Raw genomic sequence first — 20657 nt, 5'->3', positions numbered from 1 at the left:
CTCTTGCCACACAGCTGCAATTACAGCCCCTTTACTGTTTTACTTAAGGCTCCAGATTTATTCTAGACTTTTCCCTCTGAAGTCCTTACAGATAAATATATAAAGCAAAGACGTGTTTTCAGTCATAACTCCTTTTGCTTCCTTCTCCTCTACCTTTAATGACCGTGTAACTTCTTTCACCTAAAAATAACACTTTATCTATAGGAATTTGGTCATTCTTATCTCAGATAGAATAGTATCCCTCTGCCTACCCAAAGATGACATATGTTCTCAAAAAACAAACTATTTGTTCCTTTGTTAGACAGGTTTTACAAGAATAATGTGTATGTATGTGTTTATAGTAAGGTATATTTATAAGAAAAAAATAAAAATAGATTTTCTCAAAATGACAAAAGTTTTTAAAAGTCTATACTTTTCATATCCATTGAGAACCACTAATAACTTATTGGTAGACACGTATTCCAGAATTTTTCTATGCACGTATATATTACAAAGTGAGATCACAATTTAAATCCTGTATTGTATTTTATTTTCTTTACTGAAAGATGTATTGCAAAGATCTTTCCCTTTCAAAATATTATTGTATTCCTTGATGTGGCTATAGCTACCACATATATTTAACCAGTACCTATGGCAGGACTCAGAGAATTTGGATTCTAAGTACTTTTCTCACTCCTCACTCCTCCTTCCCATGTATTCTCCATCTCTTCTGTAGCCTCAATTTTCTTTTCCAAGCACTTCTTCACTTTAGCTCACAGACATGCTTGAGGCCCCTTCCACCATCCTCTAAAATTGCTTCTACTCTGCCTCCTTCTCATCAGACGTTACAACATATCTTTTCTAAGAACAAAATTATTTCACAGAAATAGTAATCTACCTTTACTGTATCACCCTTTACTGCTTCTAGTTATTTGGCCTGCTGTAATCAGGCATTCTCTTTCTACTTGTTTATTGAAAATGCTTCCTCTCCACACTCACCCATCCCATTAAACCCCTTTTCTACAAATTACCAGTCTGATGATCTACCAAATCTACAGTGATCAGTTCTCAAATGCAGATCTCCTCTACTCAGCAGCTTCCAGATAAATACAATTTAATATAGAAAATTTGGGACACTGTGAATACAACTCCTAAAGGATGTAAGTGAAAACAGGCATCTCTTCTTTCTGAGAACTTTTTGTAGTTGTGAGTTGTGCTTGTTTTGATTTTTTTATTTTGGAAGCATAATACTGTGACAACACTGAACACAAATGTTTGCAGACATCTCTGATTTCTTTAGGATAAACTTCTAGAAATGAATTGCTGCATTAAACAGTATTTTAAATTAGTAGCTTAACTTATGAATATCAAAGAAATTCCTGGTCAATACAACATTCTATAAATGCATATAATTATAATATCATTGTTTTTTTTTTTTCTCTTATTTTATATCCCCATTTTTGGGGGGTGTAATTTTCATTTGGAGAGCACACTTTTAATGAAAGAGGAGCTTTTCCAAGGATATTGTATTAATATTGTCAATCATCAGTTAAGCGACAATATCCGAGGATATTGTATTAATATGGGCAATCATCAGTTTTTGCTGATTCTTTTTCTGAGAGGGGTGGAGTGTGGTGCATGGAAGAGGAAGTACATTTGTCTAGGCCATGGACTTGTGCTCCTGGGCAAGAATCAGCAAATGTGGAGGGCTGGGCACGAGGAGGATGAATGCTCCATGCCAGCCTCATGCATCAGTCATGGCATCTGCCCAACTGCAAGGGAACAGCAGCCCACCCAGAGCTCTGTACGGGGGCTGCCCTCACCAGCATGCCACGTCGCAGTTTCCATTGACTGGGTCATGTATTAACACTTGGTTAATTAGTCACAATATTCAGGATCTAAGGATGGGAGCCAGGGGCATGCCCGTTCCCATGGAGAGATTGCTGCTCGGAGGAGAGGTTCAGGGGTCTGCCCTGCAGCTGGCTGGCTCCGGGATGATTGTCAGGGGACTGGAGTGACTCAGCCATAGAAGAGCAGGCAGTAATTTCACTGCCCCTCTTTATCTGTTCCCCTCTCCATTGAATGCCGCTGGCTGCTAGCAGAGGCCTGAATGGGAAGGCGGAAGAGAACAAATGGGGTAGATGGGAAAGCACTTTAAATAATTTCCTTCGTTGAATTCAGATGAACCTCTTCTAAAGAACCTTGGTGACTGGCCAGGCCCAGCTGGCAGACTGGTTTTACTTGAAACACAAAAGCTTTTGGGAACCTTGGGACCAGAAATACAGGTACACCCCATCTCTACCTCTCTCTTTTCATTGTGGACTCCTTGATCCATTTATTCTTTTTCTTCAGAGTGGATTTGAGGGCAAGGCAATGTATATTAGTAAATGCCAGAGCCACCATCTTCTCCGTTAACTCTCAAAACAGTGGCTAAATATTGCCGCATTTACACCAAAGCCGTTATTTCGAAGATTTATCTATTCAAAGAATAAGTTTTTAAAATACAACAGTGGCCCAGCAGGTGTTGCTCAGTCATTGAGCATCGACCTATGAACCAGGAGGTAGGTTATGGTTCAGTTCCTGGTCAGGGCACATGCCTGGGTTTCAGGCTTGATCCCCAGTGGGGGGCATGCAGGAGGCAGCCAATCAATGATTCTCTCTCATCCTTGATGTTTCTATCTCCCTTTCTCCCTCCCACTTCCTCTCTGAAATCAATAAAAATATGTTTTTAAAAATAAAAATGCAACAGTGATCTACCTTTTTCTCTAAAGGTTCCTAATGCATTCCTTTTTCTCTCTGTTGACATAAACAGCTTTTTTACAAATCTAGCCAGAGAACCAGAAGAAAATTTTTAAAGTTATCCAGTTTGACTCAATAAAAGCTTGGGCCCCTCATGTCCAGCTGCCCATTGAATAAAGAGCTCTTCCTCCCTTCCAAAACAGCCAATTTCCAAGTTGGACAGTTCTGTTTCATCATCCTATATCTAAGCCACAATTTGTATAGGTAGGCTTTCCATTTTTATTGTTGTAGGCACAGAGTACAAACTTGTTTTTATCTACATTGCATTTCTTAACACATTGTGGACTTCTATTGTGTTCTTGCTGAATCTTCCCATTGCAGTTTGAATATCCTCAGTAAGTTTGCTTATCTGTTATTTCATTCATCAAATATTTATTTAACAATACTATGTGCCAAACAATGCACCAAGAAACAAATATGAACACGGTTCCTGCTTTCTGTAAGCTCAGTTTGATGGAAAGGTAGAATCATAAACATATAACTTCAAAATAACACAGTGGATTACATAAATAGCATAGAAATCCACAAAATCTCAAAAGAGGAATGACTTACCCAGAAAAGAGGAGTTGGGGTGATCATTTCATATTTTCTAGAACAGATACCTTCTGAGCCCTACCTTAGAAAATGAGAAGAAATGGACTAGTCAAGGGGAAGTTGGGAAGTTTCTAGTAGAGGAAACAGCATGGGTAAAGGCCCAAAGAGAAATTATAGTATGGATTATGCAAGAAAGAGCCAGCAGTTCAGTGTTCCTATGGGTGAATGTGTCAAACTAGGAATAAGGAAAAGAGATTAAGAGCTAGATTTTATCTTTGTCAAATGACAGTTTTGAGTGCTCTCTTCCAAAATATTGATATTGTTAGGAGAAAGCATTTGAGTATCTCCCGATCTCTGCTTGCCTCCTTTCCCTACCCCAATAAATCAAGAAATTATTATCCCTGAGGTGCCAACTCTAGTAAGACCAATGTACTCCAATCAATGTTCTTGAAGCTAGACCCAAATTACATTGAAGATACTTACCTTTCTCTCCAAAATCCCTAGGTCTTAGATAAACTGCCTTATAAATCACCTAAATGCTATCTTGGTGGCTGCACACATGACAATGTGGTTGATCACCAGATGCCAGATTATCTGCCTTTCCTACTCTGTATTGAATTTCATGAAGGCAAAAGTCATCCTGTCTTAATCTCCGTCTTTAGCTTCAAGACAGTCACATAGGAGAAATCATCCAGTGTCAGTAGATACGTAAAACCAAAAATGGATTTATATACATGCTGCTCTGGAGAATCTCATGATAAAGACTCATCCAGTCTGACTCTCCTTCCTTTCTTTGTTCCAGCCTTACTGTCTGTTCCTTTGGCCTGGCATCCCCTTTCTCATCTCAGGGTTTTACATATGTTCCTCCATCTGCCTGCAACAGGCTCTCCTTCTCCCCAGCTCTCACACTAACCCTCTTAAAAGTAACTAACTGCTCTTCACCTTCAGGAAAAGTCTCTATGCTTGGTTCTCCTGTTACCCAGTCCTGTGCTCTGTAATTCCCTTTTATGTGCCAGGCATAGAACTGGTGTTTAATAAAGATTAAACTCATGATTACATGACTGCTACCAATAATATCTCTGTTCAGTGAACATAGGAATTTTTCAAAGAACAAACAAAATTTGATAGATGTTAGAAGTATGAAAATATGGGATTTTCGTTACTGTGGTTGCATTATTAATTTTAACCTCTCAATGTAAATGTACAATTCTGAACACAACCCTCTGGAATTTAGAGTTTTATTAATTCAATCCATAAAAATTCCTAAACATTACCTTGCTGTCTGCTGTGGTATACTGTCAATTTATAGCTGACCTTATCTTAACATTGAACTTTTTTGACTAATTGCATGCCCTAATTAACTTTTGTGTATTAACTACTTAGTTCTTAGTCCTTATCTCTTTTTACCCAAGAGCAGAACTTAATCAAGTGATCATAAATTTAGTAAGTTCTCTTTGTCATAAGAGTATATAGAGAAATTAAATATCCAGTGACAGGGGACTATTTAAATAAATGGTGGTATATGACCTTGATGAAATATTATTTAGTCATTTAAAATGAGTAATTATAAAAATAATAATAAAATAAAATGGGTAATTATAAAGACTACCTAGCAGTATGGAAACAATTTAGCATATAATGCAAATTAGGGGAAAAATCTGAATGCAATATGGAAATGCAATATAGCAGTGGAGATAGATATTAAAATATATGTCAATAAGAAATATATTAAGTAAGAAGATTTGTGAATTTCAGGGAGTCTTTAATTGTCTTACATACTAATTTCAAAAGGTTATATGTACACTAGAGATGAAAGCTTTATTAGAATATAAACTGTTCAAATTTACCTGCTGCAGAATTTTTTATAACTACTGCAAATAAAAACCTGCTTGTTACTGAAAGGTTTCTTACATTTATTATGACTATAGAAGGGACTCTGACTTCAGAAGTCCAAGTTTCTTGATACATGGGAACATAGTTATTTGATGGATAAACATGGTCAGAACAACAATACTGACAATAATAAAATGTAAATACCACAATTTCACTGTGCTACCAAATCAAATATTTTCATATAACTCATTTTCTTCCATTCTTTGTTCTTTGTAATTTATAATTAGTACAATTGACCGTAATAATCTTTGTACTTTCCATATTCCTCAATTTGTATGCTTTTATTTTCTACTTTAAAATGATCATTTTAATTGCTCTATAAAGGAAGCATTTCTTAAAAGCAAAAATATATGGCGCTTGAATGCTTGTGGTCCAGGGACAAACTTGAGTATTTTTCCTGACCTTCCTTTGTTTGCTGACAGTGCACTTTATAGCTTTGCACACAAGACTGTTATCACCTGATTTCCATTTAAGTGGTAAGACGATAACACAGAGTGCAAGGGGAGCTAGGTTTAGGTGACAGCTACATCATTTAATATCTACTTATTGTTTCTACAGGGGAATTCTGGCCTGGGATTCAGTATTGCTGGAGGGACAGATAATCCCCATATTGGAGATGACCCTGGCATATTTATTACGAAGATTATACCAGGAGGTGCTGCAGCAGAGGATGGCAGACTCAGGTAAAGAACTGAAATGTTAGAATTATTTGGAAAGTAAATCTGCCATATCAGTGAGATACATTTGTCCCTTTGGAAAATAGTAATTCTATAAAACTTCTGTACTTCAAAGAGAAAGCTGTTAAAGTAAGCTTTCTGTAACGACTTTGCAGATCTCTTATTATTTGTTGAATTTCAAGTAGTATTTAATTTGTTGATGGCTACCATATTCAATAGTGGTCCAGGCACGGTGACAAGGGGATGCAGATATGTCTTTTGTTCCATGGGGCCTTCAGTGTGGTTAGACAGAAGAATCCTATGAGCTGATGAGAAAATAATAAATGTATAGAAAAAATTATTTTTCTATTTAAGTAATATTAGCAAATAATTCAATGTGTATAGACACTGTGTACACTTATAGATTCAGAAGCTATTTATAAGGTCTTTGGTAGGAGTTTGGACAGCATCCATAAAACTGTTCCAAAGGAAGATTCCCTTCTGTGTCTTAAAAAATAATTAAGCCTGGCCAATGTGGCTCAGTGGTTGAGTGTCAACCTAGGAACCAGGAGGTCACAGTTAATTCCTGGTCAGCGCACATGCCCGTGTTGCTGGCGCCATCTCCAGGAGGAGGTATGCAGAAGGCAGTCAATAAATGATTCTCTCTCTCATCATTGATGTTTATTTTTTCCCTCTTCCTTCCTCTCTGAAATCAATACATATATATATATGGAGAGAGAGAGAGAGAGAGAGAGAGAGAGAGAGAGAGAGAGTAAATAATAAAGATTTCACAATCCTCACAAATGTGGATGAGAACAGAGGGAGAAAGAGCAAGTTATCCCAACAAAGATTGAAACAAAGTTGGCTTGGATGATGCCCACAAGGTGAGATTACGTAGTTGGATGGAGTGGAGCCAGATACTGCTCAGATGAGAGTAGTAACTGCTTGAGTCAGGGCCCCTCTCTTTGAAGAACTGAAGATTATTTGGGGAATTAAGAGTTACACGTATGGGGCAATTAGTAAATAAAATAAAATTCTATCTGAGGGCAAAACACTAGCAAAACGAGATTGTGGATCAGAACAATTAGGAGACATTTCCTTGGGAAGAAAATAATGTCCTCATGTTATTTTAGCGCCTCTACCAGATTGTAAATCTTCTCAGACCAGGCAGTTATATATAAAAGTGGATTAATAAATTCTTGCTGAAAGAATGAATTTTTGAATGAATGAATGAGTGAAAGAAATGAGAAGAGGAAGGAGGAGGATGAATTAATGAGGGGGGGAGGGTAGCACAAGCAAAGTCCTTTAGGTAAGTATGGCTTTAGCTTGCATGGAGCCACTATGAGGTCGATGACCCAAGCAGCAGCAATGTAAGCTTTGTTGGCCTTCCTCAGTCTGTTTCTCCATTTAGCATAAGTAAGCTAGCTAACGGTTTTCCTTATAAAGCAGCTAAGGACACCTTTGTACTCTACTCAGTTTTTCTGATGAAGTGATTACTTTTGACAGCTGCATCTTTGCAGCTTGTAGAAGAGAATCACAATTTTTTTCCAGATACACCTGCATCTCCTCTCAACAAGAAAAGAAATGAGTGACTCTCAGGAAACACATGCTTTTTGACAATAGGATTTTCAAACTGATTTGAGGAAATTAATATCTGAGTGAGGAAATATCCATGCTACAGAATGAACAGTGTGAAATAGATGCTGTGTCATTCTGTGAGCCATGATGGGAATTGGATTTGCTAATATTGGATGCTGGATAAGCTCCATGACAAAGGTTTAAGAATAGAGCTTTTAGAGGATCATTCCAAAATCGATGGGCCACAATTATGAATTTGTACTCTATGTTATGTGCTTTGCCTACAGTTAAGAAAGGAAAGTGGAATCTCTGAGAGTGCCACCATTCTTTGCCTGCAAGCATGGGTGGCCATAGTATGTCTACAGAGATAAAAGGAAGTTGTGCTGTTCTGGAAGCAGCATTCTATAGTTGTAAAGAGAAAGCACATGATGATAGCCTATAATTATTCAGCTTTTCCACATGCGGGGCATTGTACTAAGATAGATGATAGATAGATAGATAGATAGATAGATAGATAGATAGATAGATTAGATAATGGATAGAAATAAAATATAGATAAACACAGACACACAATAATCTATACTGACAACAGTATGTACTATTATTATGGCTATTATAATATGGACTCAGGAAATTTTGGCTTAAAGACTTTTAGAAGATCATTCAGCTAGCTTTGAATACATACAAAAACTAGTCCCGGATGTCACTTACGTAATCTCTGATCTCTCATTTAATAGTAGAATCCCCTCTATCATGTAGTCTCTGCCTAAAAACTCTCAAATCAAAGTTTTCACAATTTGAGGGAAAACTCTAACCATTATAAAATTTGTTATTTTTCTACTGAGCCACATTTTTCTTCCTTGTGACCTCTATCCATTGGTCTTTGTATTGGCTCAATAAATTTTAGCAATATTGCCCCTTTTTTCTTATGTCCATCTCTATCTCTCAGTAGACATTTTTCTGCTCTTGCCTCATTGTCTTTCTCTTTTCTTCTATGGTGTTCTATTCCGTTTCATCTCATCCTTTAACTGTCTTTCAGGTTCCTTTCATCCTCTATGTCTTTCCCTCAGCTTCCTGTTCCTATCTGTTTACATCTCTTTTTCTCTTGGTCATAATATGGGATTAAAGCCCATTTAAAAATTGATATGATACTAAAAATGTTTCTATATTTTTATTCTTAATTTTCTACAGTCAACTGAATCTGCGGTGTTTCCCTCATTTTAAAAAAGTAAATATACAAAACTTAGGGTTTTGTTTTGTTTTTTTTACTTGACCAGTTCTTTGGTCTTTCCTGTGGGTTACAGACTTTTAAAACTTTTAAATGTATTCTTTCCATTATAAATTACATTTTTGACAATTAAATAATATTAAAAATTACAGATAAGCTAAAGCCCAGAAAAGTGAGATGATGGGTTGGTTCAATGTAGAGTAGTAATCCAAACTCTCCATTAGTCAAAATATAATAGTCAGATCAATTATAATAACAGCCAAGACTAATGTAGTGCTTCAATGTGCCAAGTACTTTTCTGACATTAACTCATTTAAAATCTACAACTCAATTAGATTTATACTTTCATTATTTCCATTTTTTAGATAAGATCATTGAAGAACTGAAAAATTCAGTGACTTGCACAGGATTGTACTGCTTGTAAATGTTGGAGCTAGAATTTGAACCCAGGCAGTCTGGCTCTAATGATTTTGTCTTTAAGTTCTACGTTGTACTGCAGACTCAGATGAGGTGAGAGGTGACTTTCTCCCTAATTAGGTGAGGCCCCAAACTGAACTCAGGTCTGTCTCAGTGATTACTCCAGAAAAGTGATGTAGGAGAAAGAGCATACTCTTTAGAGTCAGAGGATCTGGGTTTCAAGTTCTATTTTCTAGCAATGTGACCTTGGACTTCTTTTTAAGCTCTCTTTCCTCCAGTTTCCTCATTGGCAAATTGGAGATAGGAGTATATTTCTCAGGAAGCGGAGGTAAGAATTAAATGAAATCATAAGTATGAAGGAGTTATCTAAAATTCATAGCCTGTCAACACAACTCAGTGTGCAGAATACTGAACTTGAGCCTCAAGTCTGTGACAGCCAGGAAGGTACTCTTATGATAGACAGAATTCTACGATCGTCCCCAGTGACCCGCATCCTTTTCTAACCCCTTCCCTTTGAGTGGGGGCAGAACCTTTGAGTACAATAGGATATCACTTCTGTGGTAATATTACTTTACTTGGCAAAAGAGATTTCCCACAGATGTCATTGAGGTCTCTAACCAGTTGACTTTGAGTTAATCAAAAGGGAGATTATTATGTGTTGGCCCGAGCTAACCCAGTGAGCACTTTAGAGGCAAACAGATGGTCCTACTGGCCTGGATAAAGAAAACTCCCATGTTGTGAGAAGACCTATGGAAAGAGCCACATGGGGAGTACCTGAGAATAACCTGTAGGAGCTGAGAGCAGGCCACAGCTGGCATGATGGGAGTTGGCAGTCATATAGCTGAAGTCTTCCAATAGCCACATGAGCTCAGGGGAGGACCCCAAGCTCCCAAAAGAAATACAGTGCAGGTGATGCCTTGATTGTAGCCTTTTAGGACCCAGAGTAGAGGACTTTACTAAGCTGTCCTCAGACTCCTGACCCACTGAAACGCTGAACTAATAAATATATGTTGTTTTAGACATTAAATGTGTGGTAATTTGTCACACAGAAATAAAAAACTAATATGGACACCATGAAATTCTGGACCCTGAAGTTCAGTTATGGCTGGGCTACAGACTGGTTTGCCCATTGAAGCTGCTGCCAGTACTACCACACTCGACACCTCAGAAACACTGATCAGGCCTTATGACTAGTCTCAGGCCCTTCACACACCTGGAAGCAAAAACAGTCAGAAAAAAGCAGGGAGGGGACCAAGGTCAGAAATAGGGGAGAAAGCAGTCCCCCAAGAGGAGGGACAACAGACAGGGACTAGCTGAGATGTGTTTTTACATGTGGTGGCTAAAGATGAGCAACTAAGCTGTAATGAGGGAGAGAGCCAGAGCCCGAGGGGAAATGGGAGATGCAAGCTAAGAGAGCATATGGTGGTTCGGATGAATGTCTCTAAAGTGGTCTTTTTTCCATGCAACCTTTTTTTTTTAAATATCACTCCTTGTGCATGGGTGTTTATGGATATAACAATTGTCCTTTTAGCATATGTATAAAATGCAGAAAAGTTGACAAACTACACAAAACTCAACACATTGATTTTAACACTAAATAGAGTCAATGACTATTAACATTTTGTAAATTTATCTCTGCTATTTGTTTTTGCTTTTTGCTTTTTATTTAGTTGAGCTTGTGCTCTAATATTTAACATTTCTTTAATTTCCTATAAACTTATTTCATAACTCTTTCCCTATATCATTAAAAAACTTTTATATAAATATTTTAATTGCTGTTTAAGAATATATTTACTATTCACATTGTTAGGAATTTACGGTATTTTTTTCTTAACATTTTTAATAACTGGCAATCTTTTAGAAGACACTGTTTCTCTTCATTTCTTTAGGATATACTTCTAGTAGTAAAATTTCTGAACCAAAAATATGAGCCTTTTAAAGAATTTTGACACATATTGCTAAATTTCTTTCCAAAAAAACTGTACCAAATTCTACATCCACCAACAATTTTAAATCAGGCCTCTTTTATTATATGTTATCAGGATTGTGTGGGAATATATATATATATATATATATATATATATACATATATATGTAAAATTTTGGGCTGTTTACCAAGGCAAACGGTGGTATATTTTTTGGCTTTACTTTTTTTTCATTAACAGTAAGATTGAACTTTTAAAAAATGTTACTAAGACAATAAAGATAAATTTTTAAAAAGATAGAATGAAAATGTTACTGTCATTGATATTTTTTCTTCTAGAAATAGTCATTCAGATTTGATAGCATTACCTACCTTTAAAGTAAGAACATTTTTAAAAGAACACTAGGTTTTCTTCCAGAGAAAAATGGATATATTTCCATGCCTTAAAGAATGATTTTTATTTCTACTTTTGAATCTGAACCATAAAAATGCCCTCTGTGCATCATCAAGTCCCTGGATTGTGAGGACCAATATTGGCCTGTCATCCTGGGGAAGAGCTATCACATGACAACCTCTGCCTGGTGATGCAGCAGTGACATTTACACCACGGTGCATTTATTAAATCCATCCACAGCACAAAAGCAGCATGTTGGAGCAGGCAGAAAAGATGGCCGCTTGCCAATTCCCTGACAAGGGACACAATTTAATCTCTTGGCCCTCAGCACAATCATTTCTACTCCCAGACAAGATGGAAAAAACAAGTTTTCTCTAAGCCCATGGCTTCAGTTATTTCTTCTGTGTCTGTTTACAGGTAAGGTTGGATTTGTCCTTATAAAAGCCAAGATAACATACATGTTGGTTTCAAACAAGAATACTTATCACACTGAGGTTTCACTATACTGATCAAAGATGGGAGGTCGAGGACCAGTGTTTTAAGAACACAATCTCTGTGTATAAACTATTCCATTGTCCTTTTGGCTGCGATTTGGCAGTTTACTCTTGATTTTTTAATAATTTATATCCATTAACTCTCTAGTGATTTTAAAATAAGAACATGAGGAGAAAGAGAGAGAGGAAGGGAAAGCAAATGGGCAGAGGAAAGGGAAAGAAGAAGAGAAATGATTGGTGATCATCAGGAGCTGAAGACCTCACACAACTTGAAAATGGAGAAGGCAATCTTAAGCTCAAACATTGTCTGTGCCGATGAAAAGCACCAACCAGAGGAAAGGGAGCAACTACCAAGCATCATAGTCTGAAACTTCTGCCCAAGCCCCACTTTCAGATTGTTTAAGGAAATAAAAGATTCTCAGTCAGTGAAACAGCGTGTGATGGCTAAATTCTTGGAGTTCCTCTTCACATTGAATGTTCATGAGTTTGGATGTTTGCAAACGAAAACCTCGTGAGTCACCAAACCCAACCTGTCAGTTTCCACTGCAACTCAACTGATTGTTGCACCAAATGACTATGATTATGCTACATTTTCCATTGGAAGACAGAGACTCTCAGTGTCTTCAAAGTCACCTGAACTTTTTTTCCATCATTGTTTTGAGGCCAAAGCAGCACATACGTCCAACTGCTGACATGAACAATATCTTCCTGAGAAGGGACTACATTATGCAGTGGGAATTACAAGAGCACCCTTCTTAGAAAAAAGTACGGTTGGGATCTCAGTCGACTTATTCTTATGGATTATTTCCTTCCATCTCTGCTCACAAGAATGAAAAGGGATGAGAGGGAACAGCTTTCTGTCCTTTAATTTTCTCCATCAATATCAGCTCTAAATGTGTTGACATTCTGCTTTGAGAAGAAAAAAATAACTTAGCAAGCGGTTCCATGGTGACTGGTAATGACAAGTTCCCAACAATTTAGAACTACACAGGAAAATTACTAAACAAGAAGAATAATTTCAACTGTGCATCTGGTAGAACACCAGGCACCCATGTACAGTCATCGCTGGAAAAGCATCTACAACAGCTTTTCTATTTTGGTCAACTGGTATGTAATCTAAACAGAGAAATCCCTCTATGGGTTAAATGAAATAGCTTTATGGCAAACATACTCCCCCCCACCTTTTTTTAGACAAATTGTGCCAGGACTTCTGAATATGCACATGCAAAAGAAGTAAGTTGGGACCCTATCTCATATCACACACAAAAATTAACTTAATGTATATCACAGACCTAAATGTAAGTTAAAACTATAAAACTTAGAAGAAAACATAGGAGTAAATATTCAGGACTCTGGATTGGGCAATAGTTTCTTGGTTTGACACCAAAAGCACAAGAACAACCCTGGCCAGTGTGGCTAAGTTATTTGGGTGGGGGACAGTGCACCGAGAGGTTACTAGTTCAATTCCTAGTTAGGGCACATGCCCAGGTTGCAGGTTGTGTATACTCAGTATGGGCCTGCAGAAGACAGCTGATCAGTGCTTCTTTCCCTCTCTCTCTAGCTCCCTTCCTTTCTCTCTAAAATAAATAAAAATATATTTTTAATCTTTTTTAAGCACAAAAACAAAAGAAAAAAACAGATAAATCTAATTTCATCAAAATTAAAACATTTATGTCTCAAAGTGTATCATCAAGCTCTGGCCAGTTTTTCTCAGTGGTTAGAGCATAAGCCCAGGGACCGAAGGGTCTTGGGATCAATTTCTGGTAAAGGGCATATGTCTGGGTTGCAGGTTCCATTCCTGGCCCCAGTCAGGGCATGTGCAGGAGGCAACAAAGCAGTATGTCTCTCTCTATATATGGCTATCTCTCTCTCCCACACACTCTCATTCTAAAAAAAAAAAATATATATCATTAAGAAAATAAAAAATAACCCACATAATGGGAAAAAATTTTTGCAGTAATATATCTCATAAGAAGCTTTTATCCAGAATATATAAAATTTTTTTACAACTCAACAATAAAAAGTCAAATAACCTAATTTGAAAATCAGCAAAAGATTTTGTATTAGTTTCTTATTGCTGCTGTAACACATTACTACAAATTTAGTGACACAAATTTATCTTATCGTTCTATAGGTCAGAAATCTAAAACCAGCCTTAACTGGAAAATATTCAAGATCTTGACAGGGTGGTTCCAGATAATTTATGGGAGAATCAATTTGCTTGCCTTGTCTTAGCTGTTCTAAGGCACCTGAATTTCTTGGCTCATAAGTCTTCTTTTTCAAAGAGCATCGGTCCAACCTTTGCTCGGTCATCATATCCTTTCTATGAATGTAACTCTTCTGCTTCCTTCTTATAGGGACTCCGGTGATTATATTTGACTCATGCAAATGAACCAGTATAATCTCTTCATCACAAGATTCTTAATTTAAATGCATCTTTTTTGTAAAGTCTCTTTGGCCTATAACATAACATTCACAGGTCAAAGGTAAAGACTTGAACTTCCTGAAAAGGGGGGGGGGGGCATTATTTAGCCTATCACAGATTTGAATAGATATTTTTAAAGATGATATGCAAATGGCCAGCAATCACATAAAAAGATTTTCAATATCAGTATTCATTAATAAGCTGAAAATCAAAATAACAAGGAGATACCACTCCACATCCAATATGGTGGCTATAATTCAAAAACTAGATAATAACAAATGTTAGCCAGATGTGGAGAAATCACAGCCCCCATTCACTGCTGTGAGAAGGTAAAATAGTGTAGTCACTATGGAAAACAGTTCCTCAAAATTTAAGAGTTACCACATGAGCGACAATTCTATTCCTAGTTATATATCCAAAGAGTATTGAAAACATATGTCCACACACAAAACATTTGTATATGAATGTCTATAGCAACATTATTTATAATAGCCATAAACAACCTAAATTCCCATCAATAGATGAATGAATAAATTGTCATATAGGCATACAATGGACTATTATTCTGCTATGAAAAGGACTGATGCATAGTATATCATAGATGAATCTTAAAAATAATATTCTCTGTGAGAGAAGCTAGGTACAAAAGGTCACGTATTGTACAGTTTTATTTTTATGAAATGTCCAGAATACAGAAATCCATAAAGGTAGAAAGTAGAATATTTTTCAGGGCCTGGTAATGAGTATGGGATTTCTTTGAGATGTGATGAAAATGTCCTAATATAAAATTGTGCTAATAATTGCACAACTCTGAGAATATGTTAAAAATCACTGTTATAAAAATATCCAGTCATTCTTTTCTGGATATTCATTCTTATTTACAAATAAGATATTCATTCTTATTTACAAACTAGAGGCCTAGTGCACAAAATTTGTGCACTTGGGGGGAGGTCCTTAGCCCAGCTTGTGCCCTCTCGCAGTCCAGGAGCCCTCGGTGGATGTCCAACTGATGGCTTAGGCCAGGGGTCCTCAAACTTTTTAAACAGGGGGCCAGTCTACTGTACCTCAGACATTGGAGGGCCAGACTATAAAAAAAACTATGAACAAATTCCTATGCACACTGCACATATCTTATTTTGAAGTAAAAAACAAAACGGGAACAAATACAATATGTGTATTTGCATGTGGCCTGCGGGCCATAGTTTGAGGACCCCTGGCTTAGGCCCACTCCCCATGGGAGAGGCTCCTGCCATCACTGCTGCACTTGCCAGCAGTGAGCCCGGCTCAGCGCTTCTGGCTGAGTGGCAGTGCCCCTGCGGGAGTGCACTGACCACCAGGGGCAGCTCCTGCATTGAGCATATGCCCCCTGGTGGTCAGTGCATGTCATAGCAATTGGTCGTTCCACTGCTTGGTCTATTTGCATATTAGCCTTTTATTATATTTACAAATATGAGGATATCGTTTTCTAGTTTCAAAAAGCTAAGCTCACAACTCCTTTGTATTGCTGTCAATTACAGATATAATTCATTTGAAGTTCCATTATTTAGGAAAGTTGTTGAATCTGTTCACCAAGTAGAGAATACCTTCAGTTTGGGCTCCATGCCTGTATGATCTGAGTAATATTTGAAGTAGGCAAATATTATACCATGCTTCCATTTCCTAGGCAAACTAGCAGATATATGACCTCTCTCCCATATGCTAAAATATCAACAATTTATAAAAATGATTCTGAATAAAGTTTATATTTTCAAAAATTAGAAACAAGCCCTAACCTATGTGTCTCAGTGGTTGGAGCCCTGGCCTGTATCCCAAAGAGTCACAAGTTGATTCTTGATTAAGGGTATGTACCTGGGTTGGAGGTGTGATCCCCAGCCATGGACAGGCACAAGCAGGAGGCAACCAATCAATGTGTTTCTATCATATCGATGTTTCTCTCTCTGTCTCTCTCTCTACCCTACTGCCTCCGTACCTTCCACTGTCTCTAAAAAAATAAAAAACAATGTAAAAATTATTCTTGGATAAGGATTAACAACAGCAACAACAAAAGCCAAAAACAAATCACTGAAGTGCATTAAAATTTAAGAGAATTAATTCAAACTGAGTTTTATAAGTCCAGTAATCCAAATATACATAAGGAAAAAATATATTTTGATTCCTGGCAAAGGCACAATAGGATTGTTAAGACATGGATGTGATGGTTCATTTCCCTTAAGATTGGCTGCATGAGGACATAAATATTCTGATTTAATCCCAGCCAGTGCTTTGTGTGTAGGGACCAATTTTTGGCATTATTTGCAGGTATAGACTCAAACTTACAATTCAGACTGAAAGTTAATAAGTTGAACTGCTCAGGTGAAGATAAGACAGAGACCTGGGGATCTTTGCCATTAAGCAGCTCTGAGACCTTGAGACAGTTACACATTCTTCTTATTCTTAGCATCTTTCTCCATAAAATAAGTACGCTAGAGGATCATTGGGAAGTTTTAGTTTTAAAATCAAATTCTGATCATTTGACTTTTGTGAACAGACTGCGATGGTCAGGAATGCTATTATCACGGCCAGGAAATCAACCCTTTGTTATGATTAAATCTGTACCTCTGAGAAGATGCAATCTTCATTACATTCCTATTCCTAAGCCGAAGAGTGATCACAGTTTTAAATGCTGATAAGGTGTGTTATTATTTATTTCTGATAGTCTCCCAAGAAGGCCTGTTGTCATTCTAATATTCTGAAACTATATTCCATATTGATTTTAGCAAATTAGCTCTTTGGAAACTAGACCAAAACAAAATGGTTTCAGAGAAGAGGCGGGGGGGGGGGGGTGCGGCTTCAAATTATCTCCTGGTTTCTAGTTCAATGGAAATACCTATTATTTTCAAGAATGGTTTTACTGAACAGCTATAAATCATATTATTTAGAAAGGCCTAATGTGGTTAGATGTGTGCAAGCATCAGATCATTGCAAATTGGCTTAATATTTAGATGTCAAAATAATAAATATGTTAGAGATACTTAATATTAATTCAACTCCTATGCAGGGGCTGTGGCAGGTTTTACCCTGCCTTGTCCAAGCCAGGCAACCTTTACTCTCAAGATATCCCTCCACCCTTCCACACACCCCACACACCCACCTCTGTGCATTGCACATTAGTTTCCTAGAGGAAGCTGAGGCTGGAAAGCCAGGTTAGAATTTAGAAATGTTAGAGTTCTGCACCAGCAAATTTCAGCATAGGGAGAGCAGACTCCAGTCCCTTCCCCGTCACATCTTCCTTCTCCCAGCTCCTTCCTGCACCATGAGGAGGAGAGGAAGGTAAGAGGGAAGGGGGGCACATGCCTGGAACACTACAAATGGCACATCCACACCCTCTGCAAATAGTTGTTCTTTGAACACTTGTGAGCCTTGGGTTGTACGTAAATCCTGCATCATTCACTCTTAAGAATGTGAACTTGCAAAAGAGGTCCACACAGCCACTGAAGTGGGCTGCAGTCAGGGCATTCTGGAGTGTCTGTTCTGGGGAAGGGAATAGACCCTAAGTGATCGCCTCCACTTGCTGACATCCCACAAAGTACTCATTAGTGAACATTAGTCCTTTATTGGATTAATGACAATAAAGGAAATATATTCACTGAGTTTTAAGGCCCAGTAAAAATAAAATGAATAATATATGTATGTTAGTGGTAGAGTACTTGGCTTTTAGAATTTCTCATATTAAGTTTTATGATAATCATTGTTGCCTTCAACTCAATTTCCAGGAAATACAGTTTTTTTTGGTCAGATAATAATTTGTTTATTTGCTGTAAATGACCTAGTTATTTTCTTGACAACTTTATCTGAAGAAAGGAAACAGAAATTTCGTAGTATTTATTCATTAGTTCTCCTATGACATCTAACACTGTCCCTCACTCATAATAGAACGGTTTTACTGAATAGTTATAAACCATATCATCCTATCAAATAATAGACAAACATGGTAATTGTACCTTCGCTACACCTCCCATTGGCTAATCAGTGCGATATGCAAATTAACCGCCAACAAAGATGGCGGCTAATTTGTATACTGCAGGCAGGGCGGTCCAGCACGAGCCGCCATCCGGGCACCCATGTGCCGCCTAAGCCCCGCCGCCAGCTCTGACCCCCGTGTGTAGCCCTGGGGCTTGGCAGCGCAAATGCATCACTTAAGCCCTGCCCCCAGCCGGGACCCCCGTGTGCGGCCCTAGGCGGTGATCATAATCACCCTGTGGCCGTGATTGTGATTGTGATTGGAAACCAGGCCGCAGGCAAGGCGACCCCCTGGGACCCAGGAACCACCTTGCCTGCAGCCTGTGATCCTGATCAACATCGGAAAGCCATCGGAAAGCCAGGCCACAGGCAAGGTGGCATCCCGGGACCCAGAAGCCCATCGGCGAGGTCTGCAGGCGAAGCAGTGATCAAACTATGAAGGGGAGGGTGGGGGGCGGAAGGAGCTACAGGAGCAGCTCTGGCCAGAGACTGAAGACTCCCACCAGAGCAAGGAGCAAAGACTGAAGGCTCCAGCCACAGCAAAGACTGTGTCCAGAGCGAAGATGGAAGGCGGTGGCCAGAGTGAAGGTCTGGGTCCTGGGTGCCAGAGGAAAACTGGTGCTGGCAGACAGGGGAAAGAAGGCCTATTGCACGAATCTTCATGCAACGGGCCTCTAGTTATTTAGAAAGGCCTAATATGGTTAGATTTGTGCAAGCATCAGATCATTGCAAATTGGCTTAATATTTAGACCCATAGAACTGATTTATCAAGCTTATTTCTATGAGTTTATGCAGGTTCAAAGAGATTAAGTTACAAGTGGCTGAACCAAAATTCTAACCCAATCTATTTGATTCCCAAATCCATGTTCTCCCCACCACAGCACATGGCTGCAATTGTCTTCAGATCAATAACTGAATGTGTACTTAAGGATCTATGAACACAGAGTCCTACCAACATCTCCTGACAATGTTAAAAATTAAAATGCAGCCCTGTCTGGTTTGGCTCAGGGGATAGAGTGTCGGCCTGTGGACTGGAGGGTCCCAGGTTCGATTCCCATCAAGGGCATGTACCTGGGTTGTGGGCACATCCCCGGTGGGGGGCATGCAGGAGGCAGCTGAATTGATGTTTCTCTCTATGCCTCTCACTCTCCCTTCCTCTCTGTAAAAAATCAATAAAATATATTTTAAAAAATTAAAATGCAAAAATACCTAAGTGACACTCAGATTCTTCCCAGTGTTCAATAAGTGACTGATTAGTGTGGACTGAAGGTCTAGTCACCATGTGACCTATGAAAGAAATGATAAAGATTAAATAATTTTATCTTTGAAGATAATATAGTTCTAGACAGGCTACAGAATCTCAGAGGGAAGTTGGGGGAGGATAGGCAGGTGGGTGGGAAGACATCAACCAAAGAACTTATATGCATATATGCATAACCCGTGGACACAGACAATAGGGTGGTTGAAGGCCTGGGGTAGGGGGTAATGGAGGGTTAGAAGGGGTCAATGGGGGTAAAAATGGGACGTATATAATACTTTCAACAATAAAGATTTTTTTAAAAAGAAAGTAATGCCTGTTCAGTATTTAAAAAATGGGAAATAGAGTCTTTTATAAAGTAAGTCAGCATCATTCATAATCATTATGAAAATATCTATTAATGCTTTCATATTCAGGACAGGTTTTTATATAGCTGAACTCTTCAATCTACCTTTTTAAGTTAATATTACAACAGGCATTTCCTTACATGCAAAATACTTTGCAAACATTGGTGTAAATATCTGCAGTTTCATGTCATATCAGTGTAACACTATGTAGCTTTTACCCTATCTGGGGGCTATTATGTTGCTGATTACACTCTACTGAACAACTTTGTGGAAAGGATTTGAAAGTCTGAGAGATATTAGGGGGGGAAAAAACCCAGATTAACAATCTCATTGCAGATTACATATTTCTGGGTTTGAAATGTGTGAAAACTGGCTCCAGAAGTACTTACTATACTTTTTTTGGTTTTAACAATTATAGACCAGAAGTTTGCTTTTACACTACAAATGAATGGATTAAGAATAACAGTGTTTACTGGGGAAAAACAAGCTGCTAAAGAGATATTAACATGCAGTATCAGTGTTACTGCAATCTTCTGAATTAAGACAATTTACAAGTCAACCTCAAGCAAGTGACCTCTAATTGGTTTGTAAAGAACTACCTATTATCTGAAATCAGCCCAAACCATTTTTAGTTGTGTAAGTTCATCTTGTATTTAGAACACAGATATTAGGGTCCCAGTTTATAATTCACAATACCCTGTACTAATTAAAACATTGATCTAACTTCCCCTC

General features: G+C 38.0%; 1 protein-coding gene across 11 annotated transcripts in view; it reads left to right on the top strand.

Annotated features, from left to right (window-relative positions):
* DLG2 (discs large MAGUK scaffold protein 2) overlaps positions 1-20657 on the top strand; it is a gene marked incomplete at its 5' end in the record, with an annotated part of 1947716 nt that overhangs the window by 1378183 nt on the left and 548876 nt on the right. For all 11 annotated transcript variants that reach the window (XM_081100118.1, XM_081100117.1, XM_081100121.1 and 8 more), the window contains one exon: positions 5764-5888. In XM_081100118.1, the coding sequence (XP_080956244.1) occupies positions 5764-5888 (125 nt within the window). The remainder of the gene's footprint in view (positions 1-5763; positions 5889-20657) is intronic.

This window comes from Myotis nattereri (genome assembly GCF_964212035.1).
Source record: "Myotis nattereri genome assembly, chromosome: 9".
In the NCBI taxonomy this organism is placed as follows: domain Eukaryota; kingdom Metazoa; phylum Chordata; class Mammalia; order Chiroptera; family Vespertilionidae; genus Myotis; species Myotis nattereri.
This window is presented reverse-complemented; position numbering and strand designations above follow the sequence as displayed.